This window comes from Ascochyta rabiei, chromosome 17 (genome assembly GCF_004011695.2).
Source record: "Ascochyta rabiei chromosome 17, complete sequence".
In the NCBI taxonomy this organism is placed as follows: domain Eukaryota; kingdom Fungi; phylum Ascomycota; class Dothideomycetes; order Pleosporales; family Didymellaceae; genus Ascochyta; species Ascochyta rabiei.
In genome coordinates, this window is record NC_082421.1 from 274,336 (window position 1) to 288,601 (window position 14,266).

At 55.0% G+C, this 14,266-nt stretch overlaps 6 protein-coding genes across 6 annotated transcripts, besides 11 other annotated features; 4 read left to right on the forward strand and 2 right to left on the reverse strand.

Moving 5' to 3' along the window:
- Positions 1-683: 683 nt before the first annotated feature.
- On the forward strand, positions 684-2,023 carry EKO05_0009471 (uncharacterized protein; the record flags this gene model as incomplete). The annotated part of the gene is made up of 2 exons (XM_038942552.1): positions 684-760; positions 811-2,023. 2 exons carry the CDS (start codon positions 684-686, stop codon positions 2,021-2,023), a joined length of 1,290 nt encoding a protein of 429 aa, XP_038794862.1.
- Positions 1,207-1,245: a tandem repeat.
- A 3,016-nt stretch (positions 2,024-5,039) lies between the features above and the next one.
- EKO05_0009472 (uncharacterized protein) lies at positions 5,040-6,527 on the forward strand (the record flags this gene model as incomplete). Its single annotated transcript, XM_038946869.2, has 2 exons — positions 5,040-6,458; positions 6,510-6,527. 2 exons carry the CDS (start codon positions 5,040-5,042, stop codon positions 6,525-6,527), a joined length of 1,437 nt encoding a protein of 478 aa, XP_038794863.2.
- Positions 6,528-6,560: 33 nt separating this feature from the next.
- Positions 6,561-6,596: a tandem repeat.
- Positions 6,597-6,677: 81 nt separating this feature from the next.
- Positions 6,678-6,718: a tandem repeat.
- A 1,874-nt stretch (positions 6,719-8,592) lies between these two features.
- On the forward strand, positions 8,593-9,370 carry EKO05_0009473 (uncharacterized protein; the record flags this gene model as incomplete). Its single annotated transcript, XM_059637550.1, has 2 exons — positions 8,593-9,093; positions 9,143-9,370. 2 exons carry the CDS (start codon positions 8,593-8,595, stop codon positions 9,368-9,370), a joined length of 729 nt encoding a protein of 242 aa, XP_059493533.1.
- Positions 8,894-8,992: a tandem repeat.
- Positions 9,204-9,238: a tandem repeat.
- A 321-nt stretch (positions 9,371-9,691) lies between the features above and the next one.
- Positions 9,692-9,712: a tandem repeat.
- Positions 9,713-9,875: 163 nt separating this feature from the next.
- Positions 9,876-9,913: a tandem repeat.
- Positions 9,914-9,956: 43 nt separating this feature from the next.
- On the reverse strand, positions 9,957-11,421 carry EKO05_0009474 (eukaryotic translation initiation factor 3 subunit E; the record flags this gene model as incomplete). Its single annotated transcript, XM_038942513.1, has 3 exons — positions 9,957-10,170; positions 10,221-10,816; positions 10,921-11,421. The coding sequence occupies 3 exons, from the start codon at positions 11,419-11,421 to the stop codon at positions 9,957-9,959; spliced, it is 1,311 nt and encodes a 436-aa protein (XP_038794865.1).
- A 1-nt stretch (position 11,422) lies between these two features.
- Positions 11,423-11,471: a tandem repeat.
- Positions 11,472-11,694: 223 nt separating this feature from the next.
- Positions 11,695-11,727: a tandem repeat.
- A 78-nt stretch (positions 11,728-11,805) lies between these two features.
- Positions 11,806-12,384, forward strand: EKO05_0009475 (uncharacterized protein; the record flags this gene model as incomplete). The annotated part of the gene is made up of 1 exon (XM_038946871.1): positions 11,806-12,384. The coding sequence occupies one exon, from the start codon at positions 11,806-11,808 to the stop codon at positions 12,382-12,384; it is 579 nt and encodes a 192-aa protein (XP_038794866.1).
- Positions 11,883-11,928: a tandem repeat.
- Positions 11,987-12,031: a tandem repeat.
- A 500-nt stretch (positions 12,385-12,884) lies between the features above and the next one.
- Positions 12,885-14,201, reverse strand: EKO05_0009476 (uncharacterized protein; the record flags this gene model as incomplete). The annotated part of the gene is made up of 1 exon (XM_038946872.1): positions 12,885-14,201. One exon carries the CDS (start codon positions 14,199-14,201, stop codon positions 12,885-12,887), a length of 1,317 nt encoding a protein of 438 aa, XP_038794867.1.
- Positions 14,202-14,266: the final 65 nt, after the last annotated feature.

A 14,266-nucleotide genomic window follows, 5' to 3' on the forward strand; every position in this document is an offset into this window, starting at 1 on the left:
CTTTGCTTCCGCTTTCCCACGTGCTTAGCACACTTTCTCGACCTCGTCTACACGGGAAGCAATCGTCTGCGGTACTGCCAGGTACACACACGATCTGTCTTCCGAGCAGCCAAGTTACTCAGGTTCTTTCCATCTGGATCAATTTGTTATCGAAGGATTTGATCTGATCGACTCTGCAAACTCGCGAGTATCGAGAAGCGTGAGCATCGCAAACAGCGCACTGTTGCTCAGCATCCAGGAACCCTTGTCACCGTCACCCACAACCACCCTCTAAACTACCTGGGTCTCGCGCCATCTCATTGTGATCGCTGATTTCAATTGGGACTCCCGTGGCCGCCATCTTGCGTTCCGATTCGAGGCGGTCTTAAGCTGCATAGCTCCGTCCTATCGGCCCACCAATTGTCCCTGTTCCCCCTGCACGTGCCACGTTTGGCCAGGATAATCGCCACTTTCCCCCTCTCCGATCTCCCTTGATTTTTCAACTGTTTGTTTGCCTCTCATCATCGACGCAAGTCGTTGGTTGTTTGTTCTTGTACCTGTTGGTCAAGATCAATTCCCACCGTTCTGGTCAGGAAGTTCCAGCTTTGTGCCCGCCACCCTAGCCCCGCACCAACTCCCGCGCCGACTCTCACACTCGCCACACACCTACTGAATTACTCCATCAACTCGTCTGACCTTTCATCATGCCTGCCGAGCGTCGTTCATTCACTGCGGCCAGACCGGTCAAGACAGAGCGCACTCACGAAGAAAACCAGGAGCGGTATGTTTGTCTCATACATATTACATTTTGCTGTTGCTGACTTCTGGTAGTGCTTACATCGCTGCCTCGCGACGCAGTGACCGTAGTCTGGAAGCACGCATTGAGTCTGCCAGAAGAGCATCTGAGATTCACAAGAAGCGCACTGGCCGCGCTCTACGTGTCACTGAGCAGGATGTCATTAATGAGGAGATGTATGAGGAAGAAGACGATGATCTGCCAACCCAATATCAAAGGCTAAACGCGCATCTGCACACGACGTCTGTCATGTTCAACAAGAAGTTGCACGACTACATTGCAACTCAGCATGGCGTCAGAAACATGTTCATGTCGCAGTATCAGAACCAGCAGTTCTCGCAGCTCGGAGGCCAATACCCACCTCCGAACAATGGCTCGCTTCCTCAGACGAACAACTGGTTAAACCCTACTACGATGCCGCCTCAGCAGTTCAACCAACAGCCAACCAACAACAACACCAACCAGCAGCCGCAGCCTTCGCACGTTAACACGTCTGTCCGTTCATCGCCATATCACATTCCACAGCGACCCCAGCCTCACCAGCGCTCCGCATCCATCGCTGTTCCGGCTTTCGATTCTTCCATGCAGCAAGGTACTGTCACGCCTCAGGATGCCCGTAGGATGTCGCTGCCAGCTCAAGCTGGTGTTGATGGACAGTCGCGGCCTGCCTTGTCGCGCGGGTCTTCTTTTCAACCTACCTCGCCCACCACTGACACTTCTGCTTCACCTCGGTCTGGGTCAGGTCAACACACCCCGCATTTGCAAGTAGACACCGACACACCTGCTTCCGCTCCTTTTGGCGCTATGAACTTCCCCATGGGCTCGCAGATGCTCGGCGGTCCCAATCCCTTGTCCATGTCACTCCCTCCTGAGTCACAGCAGTTTGTTGGTTCGATCCTCGACCCTACCGATCCTCGCACCGCCATGTTTATGAGTGGCAGTGAGCACCTTGCACAGCCATTCACGCCAACATACACCTACAACCCCAACTACTCACCCAAGGCTCTAAAGTCGGGTGGCTCAATGACACTCAGCATGCCGCAGTCTGCTATCAAGTCTGAGGCCGGCACTGATTCGTTTGCGCCCATCTCCTCAGGTCTATACACCAACGACTCTTTCCTCACTCCAGGGAACGAAGGCTATAGTGCTTTCTTCGATTTCCAGTCATCAGATTTCGCGCAATCCACCGACGAGCAAAACAACAACGAACAGCTTGTTGATGGTTCAAGCTTTGTCAACTGGGACTAATTGACTTGTCGTTCTGCTTTGACTTGGTTCCAGTTGCATGCAAATGTCGCTTGAATGGCCGATCTTGTATAGCATGCTTTTCGTTATGTTGGGCATCGTGCTGGTTCACATACATTTATTTCAGATGGACCCGAGTGATACCCCTTGTGTTCACTTCATTTTCACGGAAGTTACGAATTTATTTCCATGGGCGTCTGGCGCGGTGTCTATAAACGATACACTGCGGTTTTCAACATCGTCGCTTTTGGATCGCCCTGGGGCGACTTCTCCCCTCTTCGCAACCCTATGTTGGGGCGCTTAGCTATACCACAATAACTATAGTAGCCAACTGGCTGCTTCTCCAACCTCTTAGTCTATTTCTTCTACTCGGTCTTTGATGTGTGTTGCCGACAGCCAACGACTGAGCAGGTCGCTTGGTTTCTGGGCATTTCTACACACCCTCTGCATAATGAACGGTGCTTCTTGCGTGGTCCTCGACATAACGCGATCGCGACTAGTATCTCGAAAGGCTATAGACTACCAAGGGACGCAGGTGTAATGAAGGCTCGAACGGGATCTACCAAAGAACGCTCTCCCACAGAACGCAACACCTGCCACAATGCTGGAACGCCGTCCTGGGTGCTCCGTTGGTCGACTACCAGATAGAGCAGTCGTTGCCCGAAAGTCAGGCCAAACGTAGCTGTGTTGTTGTTCTTGTGGTGATCACCGCCTGCGGCCGAATTCGCTTTTAACATACAGCGTCCGCTAGGGAAACAATCACAACCCACGCGCACGCCAACGAAAACAGCTCCAGAAATAAAAGAAACGGTCACATGCACGTATCTCAATCGCCTCCCCAAATGTAGAAGTTACTATCGGCGAATGAACACAAGTTAAGCATGTGCGTGCCTGCAATCAATCTCCCAGAGCACTGTCGGTTACTGTTACTGCCGTACGGACCGTTAGTACCTATGCACGTAGCACAGGTGCGCAGAGGTACACATTGCGATCCCGCCAATCGCGTCTGAAGAATACACCGCACACTGTAGCACAAGCCAAATGAAACACACTCATATCGAGTACCTGTAGCCTCGAACTGAATGACACGTGATGGCGCGCTTCAATGTAGCGGTGCGCGTTCTTTGCACCTTGTGCACAACAACAACAACGGTGTTCACAAGGCAACACCAACAGTGCCGGCAATGACGCACGGCTCTTTGCATTGCCGTCAATGTACCTGAGCCTGTTCTACGCTGCGATGTCGAGGCGGGATAGCGTCGAAGCTAGCGACTCGGTGTTCCTTTCTTCCTATCGCGCAATTAGCCGTGCGACCCTCCGACCAGAGACAGCTTCATCTGTATGCACGCTCCCTACAGGCTAGCATCGAATTTGCCACGATGGATTCAGAATGCGTCCTACCGGCTTTGACGGCGTGAGCCTCTAACACATCTTTGACAGAGGTACTTCGGTACTTGTTGCACGTTCTGAGCTTATAGTATCAGCACGCTATAGGAACCTTAAACTGGTAACTTATTACACTCGTTCCCACCAGATATTGGAAGCTTTGACGGCTAAATGCACTGCCCCGCATTGTACACGGATAAGTCGACCGACTTAAATCGGGTTTGGGCGACAAATGAGCAATCCCACAACCCTGTCCGTCCGCGCATGCAGTCAGGACAGCTACATACTGTCGAAAACTCTGGGGTGTGATCCCCGGATTAGGCTCCTGTCATTCTAGTGTTTTGGTCTCCGTCACCTCAAGCACGCACTGTTCGCCCACAATGGCTTCGAGATACGCACTTCGAACACGAAAAGCATCAGAGCACAGGCTTGCAACTACGCTCTGCCTCAAGTAGAGACTCGTGGTCTCGTCAGTATCAATGATGGTAGGTCTTGTCATGTGTGTGCAATGCTGCTATTCTGTTCTGTCAACGTTCCCTTTCTTGCCCATACATGCACAACGGTGCTGCAGTGTAACGTCCGTAGATGAACATCTTCCTGTATCACCCCACCGCTTCCCAGGTCTTCTTCGCAAGACTCTACTACTCGTTACGTCTTCGCTGTAAGAAGTAGAATGCACTCATTCAAGCCCTGTTGTTAGTCACCATCGCAGTACATCGTCCGAGCGTTGGCCATCTTTACATATTGTTGCTACGTCCTCTAATCCGGGCAAGAGCTGAACGGGAACCACGCACTATTCCTGGAGGTTCGAGGACCCGGAGATGAGGGAGATTATGTACAATACTCGAAAGCACGGTTCCGCATTGTGACTTCATGTGTGGAACAGGCAGACAACCGCACACCTTGCGGTACCTTTGAGCAAGACTGGCAAGACTTCTTGCGGCAGCCAACTGATATTCATATATAAATCCCTCTACGTTGACTTGACATTTTTACTTCACAGCTACAGTTGTGTCTGATTTGACATTTCCTCTCGTTTTTTGTCTGAAGCTTCTTTCACTAATCCCCTAGACAACACCGATCACCAGCCAAGATGAGGCTCAGTACTTGCCTTTCCCTGGCTTTTGCCTTTGTGGCTGGTTCCGCTGCGCGCGAGCCATGTAGGTTGATACGAACCTTCATCTCCCCCTCTTCTTTCCCTTCTTATCTCGACTAAAGTCTATGTCTGCGGTATGCAACCCACTGACTACGATGAAAAGTGCACTTTCCGCATGTCCACCCCCGTCAATACTACGATCCTCCACCTCCTTACTCTCCATCGGTCCCCAGCACTACTTTCGATGTATTTCCCCCACCAACATCGTCCTTCCCCGGAACCAGCAGGTCGTCCTCGACTGGCATTTCATCGTCGACTAGCTACGCAAATACCACGGTCCCGGTATCTTCAGGGCTGTCGAACTCAACCACTGTCCATAGTACTGTAATTATTACCAGCCTTGTCGTGATTACTGTCACCACCCCGGTGCCTACGACTTCTATACCCGTTGCTACGAGCACAAAGTTAGTCACCGCCACTTCCTGTAAACTCAGTAATGAAGGGGTGATATGGTGCACTAACATACCATCTTTCAGCATGACTGCACCGACTACTTTTGGCACTTTCACCGACGGCACTGCGACGAGCTTCCCGGTCGATACCCCGACCTCCTCTGCTGTTGTTCCACCACTGTCCACCGGGGTTTCGCTGTCCACTGGTCCTTACTCTTCCTACTTGCCATCCACAATACCGCCCTACGGTAACGGTACAAGCTTGACTTCCAGCTGGGGTACAGGCATCACCCCCACCCCTTCATCAACCTTCACATCTCCTTCTAATGCAACAACTTCTGGCTACTATGGCATTCCTAGTATTTCCATTAGCACCCTTAGCTGGAACCAGACGAGCTCGGTTGCCACTGATACGCTCACTGCACCGACTGACACGACTGTGACTGAAACTGGCACTGCTTCCAAGTCTACAGTGTTTAGCTGGAGCTATACCTACACTGGGCCCTCGTACTCGTACTCTGAGGTCACTCCATCTGCATCGGAGTCGTCAGCTCTGTCATCGAGCTTCCTGACCAAGCCAACATCGTCCGCATCAGGTTCATCAACCGTATCGTCAAGCTTCCTGACTACACCAACACCATCAAGCTCGACAGTCTGGTACACGACACACTCTTCAGTCCCTGACATCCCGTCCTCAATCACGTTTGAATTCACCTCTAGCTCTCCAACGCCATCATACAGCAGGCGCTCAAGTTCTTCTGCTTCTCCTTCGTCGTACTCGTCGAGCTGGAGTTTTAGCTGGAGCTACAGCAATACGCGCTCCTCGACTCGGACGACTCGGACGACTCTGATAAGCACGCGAAGCTCGTCTTCCTCTGTTTTCTCTTCACCATCTGTACGCTCGTCATCCTCTGTGCGCTCGTCGTCGTCTACTATATTCCCACCGTGGCCGCCGGTCTTCACACCTACTACTACCAGAGCAACATCCAGCTCAAGCGCGTTTCCTTCCCCCTCCTCGTCAGCAAGCGAGACGACAAACACACTCTCCGACTCGATCCCAACATCCTTCGGGTCCAGCAGCAAAAGCTACTACGCGGCGCCTCCGACCCCGACCGGTACCTTCACAGACGGCACATACAGCTCATGGCCCATCGACTCGTCGACCGCAACCCCAACACCAACACCGAGTGAAGAAAGCTCAGTATCCAAGCCCTCCTCCACGCCAACAGGCACCTACACAGACGCAACCAACAGCTCCTGGGACGTACCTACGCCAACGCCCTCCACACTATCGACCGCCACAAGCCCCCGCTCCAGCAGTGCCGAGCAGAGCGAGACAGACGGGTACTACGGGCCGCCGCAGCCTACGAAGAAGACCAGCATGGGCAAGCGCGCAATGCAGGGCACTGACAACGACGACGGCGTAGCCAAGATGAACGTCGCCGTGGATGGCGCAATGCAGACGGAGATGCAGAGCGCGAACGAGAAGCCGAAAGAGGGACTCGTGAGTACCATTTCCCCCTTTGGCTGAAGATGTGGGCTGATTGCGGTGTAGATGCTGTGGTTCATGTGACTGCATAGGTGAAGCTGAGGTCTACAATGCGGTAGTTCACTGTGGTACATTGCAGTGCATTGCAGTGCAAGTTGGGGGTGCGGATGGTGTGTACTGGAGCCTCGACACCTCTGTTTCGTTTCTACACAGTCTTTCCTTTAAAGAGCACTGTCTCTCCTCTCTCCTTTTCCATCTTCTTCGTCTTCTCGCTCGGCGTCGTAGACGCTGGGTGTTGTAATGGGTGGTTTGGCGCATAAAACAGGAGATTCGCAGATGGGTGGATGTTGGCTACGATGTATCGATACACAGTGAATATATGACATAGACCCGGTATCTGGCCCTGAACAGCGCCCGCGTGCATGAACAGTCCATTCGGTGCTTCAGGCTGTGCTTGATGATGAGATCGTGCACGTTGCTGTGTCTCGAGTCGACTGGATGTCTCTCTGCTACTCCTCACACCACCCACAACGCGTCCCATCGCCGCTGGGACCTAAAAATTACCTCATCGTTACTATCCACTTACTCACATCCAATCACCCACAATCAGCAAACCCTACAACCGCGCAGCCATCGACACCTCAGCAGCGCGCTGAGCATCGTCCAATCTTGTGGCGTTCTACACACACGCAGAGAACGACCTTGCGCAGCGCGATATCTCCAGAGGGAAGCATGAGTAGCAATAGAAACTCACGGGCGCGAGGCCGTCTTTATGCTATAATGCTCCAGGTGTTCCAAGCATGCGTGAGTGACGCACCATTACGTGGGACTAAGTAGTACGTTGCTGATGCATGTGAGGATGGCATCATTTTGTTCGTGGGTAGAGATAGCCGAACACGGGTTTGGTAGATGGAGTGGAAGATTTTGTTCTTTTCAATTGGGTGGTTTGCGTTGTGCTGGACTGGTCGACTGACTGGCTGATGCTGACATCGCGGCCTGCTTTGTACAGGGGGTTGCGTTCGTTGCGAATTTTCAAGGTCTCAAAGCTGTCAACGAACCCTTGTCCGTCTGGCTAGGATGCATGTTGGGTCGATGGGTCAGAGTTGGACTTGAAGATCTTTGGGAGGAGTTCCATTGTGCATTCGATGGATTATGTTGAGATTCTTCTTGAATGGCCGTGCGAAAATTCATCACACAGCGTGATATAATCATATAAACTCTGCCTCGAAGTGAATTTGCTCTTGCGTAGCCTGGGCTCCTTCTGTTTAATCCACGTACGTCGATACCTCCATGCGAAATGGCTTCGACCCCAAGCGTGCCATGTCCAAGACTGTCCCGAGGTCTTCCAAGAAATCTCGCGGGAGCCTGTGTGATGCTTCTAAAACGTCTTTGAGGCGAAGTTCTCTCCACATAGCTACAATGAGACGTCGCATAGGGCTTCCTGTAGAGGTTCCTTCGTAGACGAGCTTGATGGTAACGGTAAAAGGTGTGCGAAAACACTCACTATCCAGAAAGGCATGGGCTAGTGTTGACAAGACCCCAGACTTGACCAGTGAGTTCTGCAGTCGGTCTGCAAGAACATAAACCTCAGCAAGAAGGTGGAGCTCATCTCCTTTCTGCCTCAGACATGTAGGTCTGTCTGACAATTGAGTACTCTCGTCTTGCGTGTTCATGGTCTGATTGTTGGGCGAGGAAGGATTCGTGGACCATGAAGTCCTCATGACTAGTAGGTGTTCCTCCCCGCGCGGTCAAGATGCAAGCTTGCTTGAAACTGGTACATGGCTGGTCAGTTGAAGTCGGAGTGGCTCGCTCGCTGCCAGGGTGATAATTACCCAAGGGCGCTGCCTTGTGGAGCTCACACCGGCTTCACGGGGTTGTTCATGATATAGAGGAACGGGTTGCGGCAGACGCAGGTGAGTGGAGGTAGTGGATGAGAGTCTGAGGCGTACAAACGCAAGTAGTCTGTGGTTGGAGGTAAGTGTATTCCTGGTCCTGCCTTCACCTCCGCCTAAGTAAGTTTAGCAGCTGCCAATCACGTCACTTCTCCAGTTGTATATCTTCTTTACTCCCACCTCTCATTTCTTAAAACAGCACAAAAAACAACATACAAACAAGCACCACTCATAATACACTCGATCCACCCATTACCATGTCTATGCTCCACCTCTTCAAGCTACTCGCCCTCCTCTCGCTCACAACCTTGATCCTCGCTCTCCCAACAGGACCTCCTCCACTCTCCACATCAGCAACGCTAAAACACCAACCGAACCACCCCAACAGTGCGCCACCCAGGAAATCTCTTACGGTAGCCCTCTCGACAACCAAGCTCGAAGCAACCAAGAGACCTCCACAATCAAAATGCATACTGATCTGCACACACGCCCACTGCGACCTCTTATGCGCCAACCCTCACACCACCACTTCCCTTCCCGTGTCCACATCTTCAGCTAACCCCACGATCACCAACACCACATCCACATCGTCAACCGCTTCTACGAACATCAACACCAACATCACCACCACTGTCCCACAACCAGCCCACCTCACCATCTCGTCGCTCTCGTCAGGCATGGACGCCGTGATACTAGACCCGAGATCCCAGACGGGGCAGATGCAGAGATGCGCATGGACCTGCAGTGCAGCGACGGGAGTATGTGAGGGGAAGAAGTGCTGGGCCGCTGAGGATGTGGAGGGTGCAGAGGGTGCAGAAGGTACGGGTGCTGAGCATGTTGACGAAGGAGAGACGGATGGACAAGGGAAAGGAGGAGGAGGAGGAGGAGGAGGAGGAGGAGGAGAGTGCGAGGTACTGGATACAGAGGGTGCAGGACGGGTGGTTATTTGTTTTCTTCCGTCTGAGGAGGGAGATGGCAAGGCCATTGACGATAGACAATGCACGCTCTTCTGGCGAGGCGGGATGCCGCGTCTAGTTTGTCGCTGGGAGTGAGGGGCCATCACACCCTCCCTACACCCTCCGCTGCTAAAGCGTCTCGGCCGGTGAAGTGAACAGGATGAGCACTTCGAGGCCGAAACATCAAAGATGTAAAGTGACGGACCGGCAGCTAAGAAACGAGGCAAGTCAACATGATACCTCGAACCGTGCAGACAGACCCCTCCAATCCATGCATTCACGACGTTTGTTCGTTCATTCAGGAGAAAATCTCATTCCACGTCTGTCTATAGTACAGCATCCATCGCGCTGTTACCAAACCCCAAACCCCTCGTTAAAAGAAAAAGGGGCTCCAGAAAAAACACACACACACATACACACAAGAGCCGCGAGGCCCCACACAGGACGCCGAGGGCCATGCATTTTTTGACGAAGACAAATGATTTCCATTCCACTTGGACGCCCAGTCGGTGACCTTTGTGTTCCCGCTTGCTGCGCCCGCCACGCCCTGTGGCGTTGGCGCAGAAGCTGGAGGGGTCTGATATTTTGCTTCCGTTCGCTTCACTTCGCTTCGCTTCTCTTCCTCATCTCGCTCATCGCTCGCTCGTCGTTTGGTGGGTGTCGGCTCACTTTGCGACAGCGGCGCTCAGGACCTGTGTGCGGAAGAAGCCGCCCTTTGTGCGCTCGATGACCTGCTGGTAGACGCTCTGCGGCGGGTGGTTCATTACGACTGTGCCGGCCTGGTAGTCGATCTTGGCGTCGACGCGTGTGTCGCGAATCAGGTTGACGATCCACTTCTCGCCCTCGTCTTGCGAGAGGCCGAGGCGGGTGGAGAGGTCCCTGCAGAGGGTCAGCATGGGTGATTGTAGAATTGAAAATGACAAACTCACTTGATGTCGATCCGCTGGTGGATCTTGCAGTAGCTCTCCGAGATGAGATGCCTCGCGGCATCGACGAATGTGTCTGCGGCGCCGAGCAGGAAGAAGTCGTTTTTCAGAATCTCCTCGGTCTCGCTCAGCTTCTTCTGGGCCTCCTCAAAGTCAAAGTCAATGTACAGGGCCTTGATGAAGTCGGTGACGGGATCGGTGTACTCGTAGCCCTCCTGGCGCACGATGCGGACGAGGTCCTTGAGCTGGCGCTGGTACTGATTCGAGTTGCGGGCCTTGTTGCGGGCAGTGATGACGGCGGCGGCCAGGTAGCGCAGGATCCAGGGGCAATTTGTCTGGATGGTGTTGATGTAGGCGGGGGAGAAGAACATTTCGGTGAGAGGCTCGCGGGCGGGCTCGTGGTTGAAGAGGGGGAAGAGGGACCAGTGGAGCAGCCAGGTGCGGTGCTGGAGCTGGGCGAGGGGGTTGTTGAAGAGGCGCGTGTCGATCTGCTCCTTGATCTTGTTGATTTCCTCGATGGCGCTGTCCCAGTTGACGGACAGGATCTCGCAGGCCAGCTTGCCCCAGGTGGCCTCGCGCTCTTTGTCGTTGTCGGTGGTCTGGGGGTGTTAGTCAAGTTAGGAGGTGTGGAGAAGCTCCCCTCAGGTGGAGAAGGTCATCTCAGGGAGAGGAGGTCATCTCAGGGGGAGAGTGGGTAACGCACCAGCACGCGGAAGCGGTACAGCAGCTCGGCGGCGTGGGGGTAGACGCCGCAGCTGTACTGGAACTGGCCAAACTCGTACAGGCGGTTGACGTCGTCGAGGGTGATGCCGTGGCTGTCCTTGAGGTACTGCAGGTTCTGGGCCTTGTCGGAGCGCAGGTTGGTGACGACGTTCTCGTCGTCGAGCAGCTCGGAGATCTTGGCAGTGGCAGCCTCGAGCTCGTCGCGCTTACTCAGGACCTGCTCGCGCTTCTGGGCGAACTCGGCGGGCAGGTCGTCGAGGCCGTGGACGTCCTGGTGCAGCTGGCCGACGAAATCCGTCATGTTGGTGGGGCTCAGCAGGGCCAGCAGCAGCTTCTTCTGCTCGGGCGTCTGCTCAGCGTCCTCGTCGCTGGAGAAGTTGAGCAGCGGGAACAGCAGATGGCGGTCGAGGTTGGGCATGAGCCGGGGCAGCAGGCTGTACTGCTCGGCCACGGAGCCGCTCGGTGTTGTTGCGTCGGCCATGGTTGGTGTGGGTGTGGGTGTGGGTGTTGGTGAGGGTGAGGGTGTGGGTGGAGACGCAGGGGGGACGAGGGCCGGTTCGAGCGAGAGGGCGGATGCGAAGACGGCGCAGGTGTCGAGGGCGCGCGTGGTGCTTGACGGGCGGCGGTCTTTACGGGCGGCGGGCTTTGTGGGCGGCGGTGGTGGGGTGCGCGGAGGACGTCGAAGGAAAAATGACTGTGCGTAGCGAGCACCCCTGCAACGCTAACTTTTGGTGTTGAAGACCTCCGCCGCCGCCGACGACGACAACGACGACGACGACGACGACGAGAGCGAGAGCGACAGCCGGACATCACCGCGCCCAAAGCCCACTCCCACGTCTACCCCGCCCCGACACAACCCGCGGCCATGGCCAGGATACAGCGCCCTCTGTCGCTCTTCCGCGCCTGCACCGCCCCCAGGCCTGCCACACACCGCGCCGCCCTACACTACACCACCACAGCACGAGCACAAACACAGACACAAACACAACCCCCCGCCTCGCGCGCCGCAGACCTCGCCGCCGCCGAAGCCATCACCGAGTCCGACAGCGCCCAGCCCGCTGCCGCCGACCCCCTGCGCCCCTCGCACCCCTCCATCTCCAACTCCAAGTCCAAGAACCTGAAGACGGCCGCGCGGGCCTCCAAAACCGTGCCCTTCACCCCCGCCACACAGCCGCAGCTGCCCCTCGCCCCGCCGCGCTACCACGTCGCCCGCTCCGCCAACAAGAACCTGCCCATCTACACCGACTACAAGCGCGGCGGCAACCTGCACCTCACCACCGTCCGCAAGATCACAGGCGACCTGCACGCCCTGCGCGACGAGCTGCAGGCCTGGCTCGCCAAGAAGGAGGACCATGTCAAGGTGAACTCGCTGACGGGGCATGTGGTCGTCAAGGGCCATCACACGAGCAGCATTGCCGAGTTCCTGAAGGCAAGGGGCATGTAGAGGGTGGACTGGCGCAATACTCGGCATCGCGCTGGACACTGCGAATACCGCCAAGACATGTACCGTTTTGTTGTATCATATGTGTAAGAGCTGATTGGGCTTCGACATGGCAAGGGTGTTGTTTGTTTTTGGGCGGCGAAAGGCGCTGTAAGAACATGATATTTTCAGTCTCTGCCCAGCAATCCTCTGGAGAACCTTGGTCCTGTCTCATGTGACGACGAAGCAACAAACAGCTGCTAATCCATCTCTTCACGACTAATCCATCTCTTCACGGCTAATCCATCTCTTCACGGCTAATCCATCTCTTCACGGCTAATCCATCTCTTCACGGCCTATGCCATCTCCTGGCCAATTGATATGGCTTGATCTTCCACCAGAAAATGGAACGTCTTGCGGGTAAGTACGTCTACGCATCATGTCAATTTCTCACACCTGGCCAATTGAAATGGCCTAATCATGTCAACCTCTCACTCTTGGCCAATTGAAATTGCGTAATCATGTCAACCTCTCACCCCTATCCTCGTCCACTCCTGCACATTCCTCAAATCCATGACCTTAGCATCAGCCCCATACCGTCCCTGCGAGTCCCACCAGTCCCGATCCACCGCCGTCTCGGGCCTCCATCTCAGCATCTTCCTCACACGCTCTTCGACCTCGCCCTCGCGCTGCAGGACGTCTGCTACCAACACGCCAATCGCAGGACACGTCATGAAGCCGTTGCCCGAACCACCCACAGCCACAGTCAGGTTCTCCACCTCAGGATGCCGGTCGATCAGGAACCGGCGATCGACTGTATCCGCGTCCCAGCACAGGCGTGCGAAGCTGAACGCGCGAGAGGCGAGCTGCGGCATCGTCTCGCGCAGGAGGAGGCGCATGCGTGTCTCGGCCTCGATGGGGATTTGGTGGCGCGCGACGGGGACGGAGCGGAACTTGTCCTTCTCCATCACTGGGTTGATGTAGCCTGGGTGCTCGTCGCAGAGCTTCATCTCGTGCTTCTCGGCGTCTGGCTCGATGAAGAAGCCACGGTCGACACCGTACAGGACGGGGAGATCTTTGTATAGGGCTGCTTCGTCAACCGACAGAGGTATATGTGCGAGTGTCCAGGCTGTGGGTCGAAGCTGATTCTTGAAGTCTAGTAAGCGGTCGCTGTTCGCGCCGGCAGACAGTATCGTGTGCTTCGCACTGTGAAAAGTGCCATCAGCTGTACGTGCCCCAGATACCGCGCTCTGGTCCAGGTTGAAGAGCAACGCCTCTACCTTGCCTTCTGAACCGCCAGTCACGAATCGCACACCCAGCTTGGTAGCCTCTGCATGCATTGCCTTCATAGCACCGCTCGCAAGGACCCAGCCTGCGCCGCCTTGCTTCCAGAACCCGCGCCAGCCTGGGAAGTCGCCTTGCAGAACACCGCCAGGCATCGTCTTTTGGAAATCTTCCTTCGTGTTCAGAGGAACCAGTGTAGCGTCTTCGCTCTTCGCGTACCCGACGCAGCGCTGGTAAGCATCCTCGTTCACGGCAGCATCGATGAAGCCGGTGGCGTGGTAGAAGGGTGCAAACAAAGGGTCGTGCTTCCACGCCTTCATAGCCATTTGGTGCACGCGGTGCCAGAAGTAGTCCTCGTCGGAGTCATCTTGGGACGGCTCATTCGCTTCTTCTGCGATCTTGTTAAGGTCGTTGCCTGCGGAGATGGCCGAGGGGAACGAGCCGCCGTCGAGCACTGTGATGTCGGTGTGGCCTCGTCTGGCGAGCTCGAGTGCAATGGAGCAGCCCCAGGTACCGGCGCCGACGATCAGAATGTTCGTGTCTGTTTGCGACGCCATGCTGATGGACGGTGGGTTGATGCAATAAATATCGCTGTCGTCACGGTGGGCTCCGTAGGCGAAAT